At 21.1% G+C, this 12,500-nt stretch overlaps 7 protein-coding genes across 7 annotated transcripts in view; 2 read left to right on the top strand and 5 right to left on the bottom strand.

The window, feature by feature from the left end:
- Window positions 1-155: 155 nt before the first annotated feature.
- rab11A (Rab GTPase) lies at window positions 156-1,298 on the top strand (the record flags this gene model as incomplete). The annotated part of the gene is made up of 3 exons (XM_641465.1): window positions 156-201; window positions 311-506; window positions 896-1,298. The coding sequence occupies 3 exons, from the start codon at window positions 156-158 to the stop codon at window positions 1,296-1,298; spliced, it is 645 nt and encodes a 214-aa protein (XP_646557.1).
- Window positions 1,299-1,573: 275 nt separating this feature from the next.
- Window positions 1,574-5,921, bottom strand: atg6A (autophagy protein 6; the record flags this gene model as incomplete). The annotated part of the gene is made up of 3 exons (XM_641464.1): window positions 1,574-3,822; window positions 3,953-4,149; window positions 4,261-5,921. 3 exons carry the CDS (start codon window positions 5,919-5,921, stop codon window positions 1,574-1,576), a joined length of 4,107 nt encoding a protein of 1,368 aa, XP_646556.1.
- Window positions 5,922-6,661: 740 nt separating this feature from the next.
- Window positions 6,662-6,856, bottom strand: DDB_G0271038 (hypothetical protein; the record flags this gene model as incomplete). Its single annotated transcript, XM_641463.1, has 1 exon — window positions 6,662-6,856. The coding sequence occupies one exon, from the start codon at window positions 6,854-6,856 to the stop codon at window positions 6,662-6,664; it is 195 nt and encodes a 64-aa protein (XP_646555.1).
- Window positions 6,857-7,281: 425 nt separating this feature from the next.
- DDB_G0271036 (hypothetical protein) lies at window positions 7,282-7,731 on the bottom strand (the record flags this gene model as incomplete). The annotated part of the gene is made up of 1 exon (XM_641462.1): window positions 7,282-7,731. The coding sequence occupies one exon, from the start codon at window positions 7,729-7,731 to the stop codon at window positions 7,282-7,284; it is 450 nt and encodes a 149-aa protein (XP_646554.1).
- A 121-nt stretch (window positions 7,732-7,852) lies between these two features.
- DDB_G0270116 (hypothetical protein) lies at window positions 7,853-8,413 on the bottom strand (the record flags this gene model as incomplete). Its single annotated transcript, XM_641461.1, has 1 exon — window positions 7,853-8,413. One exon carries the CDS (start codon window positions 8,411-8,413, stop codon window positions 7,853-7,855), a length of 561 nt encoding a protein of 186 aa, XP_646553.1.
- A 693-nt stretch (window positions 8,414-9,106) lies between these two features.
- DDB_G0270114 (hypothetical protein) lies at window positions 9,107-10,276 on the top strand (the record flags this gene model as incomplete). Its single annotated transcript, XM_641460.1, has 2 exons — window positions 9,107-9,446; window positions 9,516-10,276. The coding sequence occupies 2 exons, from the start codon at window positions 9,107-9,109 to the stop codon at window positions 10,274-10,276; spliced, it is 1,101 nt and encodes a 366-aa protein (XP_646552.1).
- Window positions 10,277-10,299: 23 nt separating this feature from the next.
- DDB_G0271034 (hypothetical protein) overlaps window positions 10,300-12,500 on the bottom strand; it is a gene marked incomplete at both ends in the record, with an annotated part of 3,909 nt that continues 1,708 nt past the window's right edge. Inside the window, one exon of the mRNA XM_641459.1 lies at window positions 10,300-12,486. Within this exon, the coding sequence (XP_646551.1) occupies window positions 10,300-12,486 (2,187 nt within the window). The remainder of the gene's footprint in view (window positions 12,487-12,500) is intronic.

Genomic DNA, 12,500 nt, shown 5'->3' with positions numbered 1-12,500 from the left:
TGTTCATAAATACTAATTTTTAATTCAATTTTATAAAATATAGATTATATAATTTTAATTTTTCAACTATTACAACTTAAACGTTATAACAACAAACCAAAAACAAAAACAAAACAAAAAAAAAAAAAAAAAAAACACATATATACATAATAAAGATGACTTCAAAAGGATCACAAGAAGAATACGACTATTTATATAAAAGTAAGTTTTTTTTTTTAAAAAAAACGATTTTTTTTTTTTTTTATATAGAAGAAGAAAAAAAAAAAACGAACGATTTGTGATTTTTACTAATACTTTTTATTATTTTTAGTTGTACTCATTGGTGATAGTGGTGTTGGCAAATCAAATCTTTTATCCAGATTCACACGTAATGAATTCAGTTTAGAGACCAAATCAACCATTGGTGTAGAATTTGCAACTAGAACTATTCAAACTGAAGGTAAAACTATTAAAGCTCAAGTGTGGGATACTGCAGGTCAAGAAAGATATAGAGCAATTACATCTGCGTAAGTTGATAAAATTTTATTTGATTCAAAAAAAAAAAAAAAAAAAAAAAAAAAAAAAAAAAAATAGGTCATATCACAGTATTTTCAATTTTAGATTTACAATGAACAAATTAATCAACAAAAACAGCAAATAAACAAATAACAACAGCAAACAAGAACAAAGAGAAAATCAATTGGATTTGAAATTTTTTTTTTTTTTTTTTTTTTTTTAGATTAAAATCAATAATGGGGCAAAGTATAGTATATTAATTTTTATTATTATTATTATTATTATTATTATTATTATTATTATTATTATTATTATTATTATTATTATTATTATTATTATTATTATTATTATTATTATTATTATTATTATTATTATTATTATTATTATTATTATTATTTAGTTATTATCGTGGTGCAGTTGGTGCATTACTTGTATATGATATTGCAAAGCAAGCAACTTATAAGAGCGTTGAAAGATGGATTTTAGAATTAAGAGAAAACGCTGATCGTAACATTGAAATTATGTTGGTTGGTAACAAGAGTGATTTAAGACACTTACGTGAAGTTTCAACTGATGAAGCCAAAGAATTTTCAGAAAAACATAAACTTACTTTTATTGAAACATCTGCACTTGATTCAAGCAATGTAGAATTAGCCTTCCAAAATATTTTAACTCAAATTTATCACATTATGAGCCGTCCAAGCCATTCAACTGGTCCACAAACTACAATTGATTCAAACACCGAAACCATTATATTACCAACCACCTCTGAACCACCAGCCGCCAAATCTGGTTGTTGTTAAATAATATAGTAACATTTTTTTTTTTTTTAAAAAAAAAAAAATTTATAAAAAAAAAAAAAAACAAATAAAAAAAAAAATAAAAATAAAAAACTTTTTTAAAAAAAAATATAAAAATGACTAGATATTTGTTGTTTTCTTTTTTTTTTTTTTAATAATCAATAAATCTAAAAAATAAATAAATCTAAAAAATTTTAAAAATAAATAAATCTAAAAAAAAATCTAGAAATAATATTAGAAAAAAAAAAAAAAAGAAAAAAAATTAAAAAATTTTATTGTTATAAATTATTTAAACTTTGTTGTCTTTGTAATTGTTGTTGTTTTTGTTTTGATTCAACGATTGAATCTAAATTATCTAAAATCTTTTTTAAATTGCTTAACATGAATCTTAGAGCCATTGTCCAATTTAATTCGGAATTACCAGCAATCTTTATAGAGAGTAGCCTATTGGAATCACCAATTTTATCTTTACTTATACGATAGTTAAAATTGATTGAAGGTTTCTTTGATTGTACAAAGGTGGCAATATCATTGACACAAGACAGGAATGCTTCCATACCACTATCAAATCTTTGATCACTTGCACCAAACCAAAGGAATGATCTCGAGAATTGAATATTATCACCACCATAGAGTGTATAGGACATTTTATCATTTTTTGATTGAATTATCGATTTACTACTCATTGGAATTAATTTATAATTTTGAAAATTAAATTCTAATTGACTTGCCAAAACATATAATAGTAATGATGTTTCACCCCATGCACTATTAATTTCTTCCCAATCAACTTTTAAATTTGATAAAGTACCTAATCTAAAACCATTAATAGATGAAATTGTTGTATTTGATGATTCATTATAACCAACAATACCACCATTGACACCAGTATTTGGTAATTCAATTTTAAAAGTGATTTTATTAATATCAATTTGTGAAACTCTCTCAAGTTGATCCCTAATCGCATTAATTTGATTCGTATAAATTTCATCTTCTTGTTTAAGATCGAAATATTCTTGATAATAGTTATTTACAAGATCATAATGAGTTTTCTCTTCCAATTTAATTTCCTTTAAAATATCCTCAAGTTTTTGTTTAATATCTAAATTAATTTGATTACGATTCTCTAATTCTAAATATTCTTTAATTAATTCTTGTTCTTCTTTTTCAATTTCATTAATTTCTTTTTCTAATTCTCTAAATTCATTTTCTTTATCATTTATTTCATTTTCAAAATTATAATTATTATCATTATTATTATTATAATCTTCAATATTATTATTATTATAAATATTATTATTATTATTATTATTATTATTATTATTATTATTATTATTATTATTAGTTTTTTCATCATCATCATGATTATTGTTATTATCATTTCCATTAATTTTATTTTCATTACCATCTATTAAATTAGGATCAATGTTTTCATTATTATTAATATTATTTAAATAATTTGAATAAATTTGATTCTCTATTGATTCTTCATTATCAAATTCATCTAAAATTGTTTTAAATCTTGATAAACAAGGTCCACATAATATTCTAGGTTTATAATTTTGTTGTTGCTGTTGTTGTAGAATTGCTTGTCGACTTGATGGTTGTGGTAATGGTAATGTGACTGGTAATACTGATTTAAAGAATTTAATGGTCTCTACTTCTTTATTTGATAAAATTATATATTTAAATTGATTCGATTCTATAAAATTTAAAAGTGATGTTGTATTATCAAAATAATTTACAATATATTGATTGCTATTATTATTATTATTATTATTATTATTATTTACATTATTATTATTTACATTATTATTTACATTGATGTTATTATTATTATTATTATTATTATTATTATTATTATTATTATTGTTATTGTTGTTGATTCTATTGCTATTATTATTTGGGGACGTTATTGTTGGTGTTATTGTTGTGGTTGTACTATTACTGATTGAACTATAAAATATTGAGAAATGTCTTTCATCAAAAGATAGAAGGAAAGAATTTTTATTACTAACCAAAAGTAGTGTTAAGTCATTTCCAATATCCTTACCAATATTAATATTGGTATTATTATTATTATTACTATTATTACTACTATTATTTGTATTGTTATTGTTATTATTATTGATATTATTATTTAATAAATGTATACAATGATTATTCCATAAATGATAGAAATAAGGATCGATATAAATATTTTTCAATAATTTTGGTAAAATTTCTTTTACATATGAAGGATTACCTCTAATATATGAATATAATCTTTCAATTTCAGTTTTTGTGAATTCTCTAGTTTGTTTTGGTATTTTGGATACAATGAACTTTAAATTATGTAGAATATATTCGATATGAAATCTTTCTTCTTTCATTGATAGATTTTGAATATTATCAAATAAAACATAAATTGATGGTATAAACAATAATTCATCATTGATAATTATTGATTGATTTAAAAAACAATATTGACCAACTTGTGCTATAAATAATGAAACTGATTTCAATACATCAATATATTTACAAATTTCTAAAATAATTAAAAATTAATTAGTACATTCATATATATAGAGATATATAGATGTTTTGTTTTATTTTGTTTTGTTTTTTTCTTTAAATAAAATAATTACCAAAAAAACTTTTTGTAAAAGTAAAAGAACCTTTCCATTCAATACATAATGGAGTGAAAGTTGGTTTTGAAAAATGAATTTTTTGTACAACTTTTTTTAATTCTGGGGTGACTACAATCGCAGGTGGTACAGTCATTGGTGCTAATGAATGTAAAAACCTAAATACAAATTGTTTAGTAGTTTTATCACTACTAATAATGGTATGATTATAAATTGTAAAGATACCACTATATATATATAATTTGAAACAATATAATATTATTTAATATTAATTTTCTTGAGAGGAAATAAATGTAAAATAAATAAAAAAATGAAAAAAAAAAAAATAAAAAACATACCTTAGGTGTGAAAAGTTTGCTTCTAAAATATCATTCTTTATTAGATTTAAATGATCGAATATTAGTTTTACATTATTGCCTAACCTGTTGAAAATTTCTGTATCGTTATTTCTAGAAAACACTGTTAACTTTTCTAATAATGAAAGTATCTCTGGTAAAATCCTTTGATAAAGAAAATTATTATCTAATCCTAAATTAGTTGATGATAAATTTAAATTATTAGAATTTGTTGAATTTGTTGCAGCAGTTGTTATTGCAGCAGTAGTTGTTGTACCTATTGCTATAGTATTTGTTGCTGTAGTAGTAGTAGTTGTCGCTGTAATTGACGTACTCATATTATAATTGGTTGGTATATTTGTATTTATATTTGAATTAGTACTAGTTGATAGGTTTGTTGTGGTTGAACTCATTGTTGATGTGCTCATTAAATAATAATTATTATTATTATTATTATTATTATTATTATTATTATTATTATTATTATTATTATTATTATTATTATTATTATTATTATTATTATTATTATTGTTTAATGGTGGTGAAGGAGATTGTTGTTGTTGTTGTTGTTGTTGCTGTAATTGAGAAGTTGATGGTGGTGATAATAATGAATTTGGAGATGTTACATTATTATTATTATTATTTGGATTATTATTATTATTATTATTTTTATTTGAAGAAGTAATTAGTAATAATTGATTTAAAATGGTATTATATGAGGATAATAATGATTCGTAATCTTGATAACTTTGAACATCTTGATTTATTACATGTTGTGAATTTATGAAAATACTATTAGTTTGAATACGATATTGATTTAAGAACTCTTTATTCAATGCTAAATCAATGATATCATGTTCATTACTAATTAAAACATCGTCAGATGGGAATTGATGATTGCAATTTTTATCAGAATTCATCATTAAACTATTTACACTATTTACACTATTATTGATATTATTATTATTATTACTATTATTATTATTATTATTATTACTATTATTATTATTACTATTGCTGCTGGTAATACTACCACTATGAGTTATACTATTATTTGTATTATGTGAATTACTATGAACATTATTGTTTGGATTATTATTTGGATTATTATTATTATTATTTACATTATTATCGAACACTATACTTGAATTCATATATTCACCATTATTATTATTATTATTATTATTATTATTATTATTATTGTTATTATTATTATTATTGTTAGGATCCATATTAAAACTATTATTTCTAGTGATTGCATTACTTGGTGAAGAGTTGTTACTATTTTCGATTATACTATTTAAATTACTATTATTCCTTTTTAAATAGGGAGAGCTAGTTGATGGTGTAATTGGGGTATTTAAATTATCATTTCCTACATAATTCATTATCATACTATCGCTTAGTGGGGCATTTGTCGTTAAGTTGGTTGTAGTGGCTATTGTTGGTTGAGATGAAGAGAGTAATACCCATTCTGAAGATGGTCTAAGTGGTGGTCCATTATTATTTGGATTATTATTTGGATTATTATTATTATTAATATTGTTGTTGTTGTTGTTGTTGTTGTTGTTGTTGTTGCTTCCGCTACCACTACCATAGTTATTATTAATTTCAATTTGAATACCACTAAAAACTAAACTACTACTACTATCACTCTTTTTCATTTTATTTTTTTTATTTGATGCAATCTATGATTTATATATATTATTTAAAAAGTTTTTAAAAGTAATATAATAAAATTATAGGTCGTAAACAACACTGACACATGAAAAACGACAGTTGAAGGGTGTGAGTAAATATTATAACTATAATAATATTGTATTTTTATTTTTTTTTTCTTTAATTTTAATTTTTTTTATTATTATTAATAATATTATTACTATTTATTTTAATATTAATTTTTTTAAAAAGGTATTTATTTGAAGGTGTATTTTCAAACTTTTTTTCTTTTTTTTTTTTTTTTTCTTTTTTTTTTGATTATTTTATTGGTTTTAATTTTAAAAGAAAAAAAAAAAAAAAAAAAAAAAAAAAAAAAAAAAAATTTTATTTCTTTTTTTTTTTTTTTTTTTTTTTTTATTCATTTATTTATTTTTTTTATTTTTTTTTAAAATTTTAAATTAGGAAATATGTATAAAAAATTATTGAATAAATAAGAGGGAATTGATAAAAATAAAAAAAAAAAAAAAAAAAAAAATTATTCCCTTTTTCTCAATTTAGTATTATTTATTTTTATTTTTATTTTATTTTTATTTTTTTTTATTTTTTTATTTTTTTATTTCGAAAATAAAAAAAAAATTTGAAAATTAAAAAAAGTAATATTGATTTACTAAAATAAAAAAAATAAAAAAAAACAATGTTTTTTTTGTGAACAGTTGTATTGTTCAGGAATATTCTAATATTTGAATTATAAGTTATTTGGTTTTAAACGACAATAATAAGTTTTAAGTTGAGACATTGTAAAACCATTTGGTGGATTTAAATTGCCAAATTCATTATTTATTATAATAGTGACTCTTTCCCATTCAATTTTTTGATCTCTTAATTGACCAATTCTGTCTACAATAGCTACAACATTTGGAGAAACCCAATCGAAACCCATTTTTTATTTTTTTTTTATTTTTTGTTTAAACGAAATTTATATAATTAAATTTTAAAAAACTTTTTTTAAAAAAAAAAATAAATAAAGAACACTTTCTTAAAATATTTTTTAATAAAAAAAAAAAATAAAAAAAAATCTAAATATATATTATTTAATTGTTTAATAAAAATTAACCTGAAACTACTTAAAATATTGATTGAATTTATTTAATTTAAAAATATAAATTTAGAAATAATAAAAAATAAAAATAGAAATAAATAAAATTAAAATAATATCTATTTTTTTTTTTTTTTTTTTTTTTGAAATAAAATATATTTTTTTTTTATTATTATTTTTTTTTAAAAAATTTTTAATTATTATTATTTATTATTTATTAATTATTAATTGTTAATTGTTAATTATCATTACTTTTTTTTTCCATTTATTTATTTATTTTTTATTTTATTTAAATCATTTTCAATTGATTTTAATAATCTTTTATTTGAACGATCAGTTTGAACTTCAGATAACTCATTTGGAACAAAGATTTTACCAACTTTCCAAATTAGTTTTGATTCGAAATCAACAGTCTTTTCATCGATTAAAGGGTCTTTCTGACCAGGAGCCAATTCAGGGAAAGAGCCTCTCCATAAGATTGTTGAAAAGTATTTCTTTGTTGTTTTGGTGCCATCTGGTTGTGGTGTTGAAATGGTGATATAATAGTTTACAATTGCATCAAAGTATGGAATGATTGGTTCAAACTTTAATATGACAGGTTCAATGGATTGATAAGATGACTTCTCTGCACTATCATAGCCCATCTCTTTAAATGTATGAAATAAATCTCTTGATGTCTCCATCATAAAATGTGATTGATCATGTTTCATCTCTGTCATTGTTCTAATATCATTATTTTGAATTGCTGTAATTAATTTAATAAAATTTTCTTTAAATGCTATATATAGAGGAGCCATTCACAAAATTTAAAAAAAATAAAAAATAATTAGTTTTTTAAATTTAATTATTATTATTATTATTATTATTATTATTATTATTATTATTATTATTATTATTATTATTATTATTATTATTATTATTATTATTATTATTATTATTATTATTAATTTTATATTTACATTGATCTAATTTATTTTTTTTTAATGGTTTTAAATTTTTAAAATTTGAAAGTATTTTTAGTGGAATGTAAGCAATGGTTGGGATGAGAGATCTTTCTAAAAATAAATGATCAAATGGTGAAACGTTTATTTTATTCTCAGGTGAATTCAAGAGGAGTTTATAAAATTCTAAAGTTTCTTTTGGTCTAATCTCTTTATCTTTTAATTTAGTTTTAAATAATGCATCATATTGTGATATTCTTTGTTCTTTTAATTCTTTTCTACTTAATATTTTTGGTTGTTGTTGTTGTGGTGGTTGTTGTGGTTGTTGTTGTTCATGTTGAGTTGATAAATATCTACAAAATGAATTATAAATATTTGGATTCTTTGTATTATTAATTAAATTTTTATTTAAATTTAAAATACCATTCACAATGGTTTTATTTGAATAATATTTAAACATAATATTAATATTATTATTATTATTGTTATCTCAATAATTTATGAAATTAAAAAAAAAAAAAAAAAAAAAAAATTAAAATGAAAAATTTATAAAAATAATAAAAAAAATTAAAAAAAAAAAGAAAAAATGATTTGTTGTCAGGTGAGGTGCAAAAATTAAAAAAATGAAAATCAAAAAAAAAAAAAACCTTTGTTGGAATACTTTATTTATTTTATTTTATTTTCTATATGTAATAAATCTTAATTAAATCTATTGTTAAAAAAAAGAAAAATATAATTAAAATATAATTTCCAAATTATTTAAAAAATAAATTATATTTAATATTAAACAACCAAACAAATCAAAAAAAATTTAAAAAAATTTATTTTTAACAAAATTTATTTGTTTAAAAAAGAAAAAAAAAATAATTTAAAATGCAAATCTCAAAATAATAATAAAAAATAAAATTTCATTGCTTTACTATGAATTTTTTTTTTTTTCATAAACTAATCCATTTTCCCACCTTATGCTTGCAAATATTGCATCACTCAAATTTTAAAATTTTATTTCTATGAAAAATGGTTTATTTTTTAAAAAAAAAAAAAAATCTTTTTTTTTTTCATATTTTAATTTTATTTTTTTTTTTTTTTTTTATTCATTCATTCATTGTTTAAAAAAAAAAAAAAAAATAGGAAACCTATTCAAACGATTACAATGAATTCCACTGATGTTGAATATCCATTATTTGCAACTCCAGGTAAACAATTAAAAATTGAAATTAATGAAACATTTAAAAATGATCAAGATTTAAAAGTTATTGGAATTTATAATGAAAAATTTGTAGTCTGTTTTAAATCTACTAGTGGTGGTGAAGTTACATTATTCGAACTTGATTCTAATGATAAAACAAATCATTTTAAAAAATTTTCAAATATTTGTAAAGATCATCAAAATTGTCAAAAAAATACCAAATTTTTAAATAATGACACAATCTTTATTGAATGCTTATATTCCGATGATTATTATCATTATTCAATTTTAAATTTATCAAATGGTAAAAAAAAAAAAAAAAAAAAAAAAAAAAAAAAAATTAATTACTAATTCATTTTAAAAAAAAAAAAAGAAAAAATTTATAAATCAAATGATTATATTTATGGTAGATCATATCCAATTAGTAATGAATTAATTAATGAATGGAGTAGAATTCAATTACCAACGATTGCAGATCCAAATAAAAGAATTGAATTTATTAAAGTTGATTGCTTTAATTTTGTTTCAGGTCAAGGTGAATTTATTTGTATATTCAGACCAATTGCTGGTGAAATATTTTTACAAATTCAAACAAGTTGTGATTTTAAGAAATTATTTGTAACTTCAATTTTTCAAAATAAAATTCAAATTAGTGTTAGATTAATTAATAATGAAAGTAAAAGTGGTGATGAAATAATTGAAAATTGGACCATTAATAGGGACGATCTCGTATCTCCAAAGAAAATCCAAGAACCATATTTATTAATATTCACAAAATCGGATATCATCATTCACAATTTCGAGAAAACCATTGGTAAAACTTGGTTTATTGATTTTGAAAAAGAAACAACTAAAATCCAAGATGGTAGTTTCATTACAAATATTAAAAATACATTAATTCATTGGAATAGACATACAACAATTGTTGAAAATAATAATAATAATAATGAAATATCCCATCTTTATTTAAATATTTGGGATATTGAAAAAGGACAATCAATTAAATCAATTAAAGTTAATAATGAAAAATATTCAAGTTCTAAACCACCAATTTCAATCATCTCAACAAATAATAATTCAAATTTAGTAATTATTAATCCAAATAATGAAATTGATACATTAAAATTTAATTAAAAAAAAAAAAAATAAAATGTTTATTAGTTGTTCATATTTCTTAATTTAACTTTTGAAAATAAATGAACTTTAATAAGTGTACTGTTTTTTCTATAAAGTACATAAAATATGATTGCAACAATTGATAAACCAACAATTGGTACAACAACAGCAACAGGTATTAACCATTTCTTTCTATTATCACTACTATTACAATTTGATGAGAAATCTGGATTTACTAAAACTGAAAAATCAGGATCTACAATACATGAGTCGACACAATGTGGTAAATTTAAACCAATTAATATTGAATTTTCGTTTTTTTTAATTATTTTATTTTGAATATAAGAAGGTCTTGAATCTGATAATGCCTTTTCTAAAAATCTACCATATAATACTTTTCCATTCTTTGAAATTGTCATATAACTAACTTTATCAATATCAATATCGTCATCATCGCCATTAATAATAGAAATATTTACATCTTCATTACAATCATCATGATCATTTTTTATAATTTTATCAACAGTTGTATTCATTCTTAATTGTAATGTATTTAAAACACTTGAATATTTCCAATTTTTAATTGTAGTTGTAAATTTAATTGAACCACTTTCAACATTAAAATTAATATCTGCAAATGAAAATTGTTTACTTTCTTTAACTTCTTCAATTGTTGATATAATTATTGTTGTATCATTATCATTATTGTTTGTGTTATTTAAATATTGTATAAAATAATAAAAATTATCATTTGATTTATTTGAAATGAAAATCCAATTATTTTTTAAATTAATTTCTTTGATTGAATTACCATTAAAGTCAATTTCATTAATTGATGTAATTAAAATCGAATATTTAGTTTCACCATTATTTAAAGTTGAATCACCAGTGCCTTTATCAATGGTTGAGTTTGATTGTGGTGAGTCAACTTGAATTTCGATTGCACAATCGATGCCAGACCATTTAGAATCACATTTACAAATACCAGTTGTTGTATCGCAATGACCGTGTGATGAGCATTGTGATGGACATGGTAGTGCGGTTTCATAGTACTTAAATCCATTGCCGTACCATGTAATGCCGTTTTGGGTGACTTGGACGGCCTTGTGTCCTTTACCAGGCCCGATTTCACATTGAATCATTGTTGAATTAATTTTAATAATTGGTAAACAGGTCAATTCACCGATTTTAATTAACGGGTTATTATGCGTGTCACCAAACATGCCCAGCAGGGTGACCACGCCTCCTGATGTGCTGGTGGAAATCACACTACTAACATAATGATTTGTAGTGTTACAATCTGATGATGCCCAATTAATATCACAATTACATTTACCCATACTGGTATCACAAATACCATTACCATTACAATTTGCACTTGGATTACATTGAATACCTGAACAATCATCATTTGCAAATCCATTAAAACATTCGCATTTGTTTGTGAAAATATTACATGTACCTTGATTTGAACAATTTGATGGACATTCTACACAAGTTTGATCCTTCATATTACAAATACCATATCCAACACTTTTACAATTTTCATTACAATATAAATTAATAAATGAAATTGAAGTGTCTATTAAAATATCCTCACTTGAATGATTACCAATTTTTAAATTTGATAAAACTAAACTTGCTACATTTATAAATGATGCACTTAACGAGCACTGAATTTCATAGAATGTACTCGACGTAATTATACAAGGTTGATGATCAACCTCAAATGAAATCAATGATTTATCATAACTGAAATAACTACCACTAATTAAAACACTATTTGATGACACAAATGCTACTTTTGAAATTATTGGTGCTTGATTTTGGTCCAACGCAAGTGTGAAATTATATTTTCCTTCAAAAATTAATAAATCAATTGTTTTAAGTTGTGTTGGTGATGATGGTAATGAGTCATAATTAACTTTAATTTCTTTACCTCTTGAACTTATATACCATGATAAATTTGGTACTGTTTTAAATTGAGTCGTAAGTAATGGTAAATCTGTACCATAAATAACAATTTCATGATTTACTATTTTTAAATTTGGTATAATTGAAGTACATTCTGTTTTCACTTGATTAAATTGATTACCAGGTGTAATCATATTTTTAATTAATGGATCATCAAAATAACAATAAAAACATGATGGTATATCACCTGTAAAATTATTATTTTTAATTACAATTAATGTTGAACACCATGTTGAATCTAAGTTACCAGTTATCTAAATTATTAAAT

The sequence above is a fragment of the Dictyostelium discoideum genome, assembly GCF_000004695.1.
Source record: "Dictyostelium discoideum AX4 chromosome 1 chromosome, whole genome shotgun sequence".
Classification (NCBI taxonomy): domain Eukaryota; phylum Evosea; class Eumycetozoa; order Dictyosteliales; family Dictyosteliaceae; genus Dictyostelium; species Dictyostelium discoideum.
The sequence above is the reverse complement of the archived record's forward strand: the minus strand, read 5'-3'. Positions and strand labels throughout refer to the sequence as shown.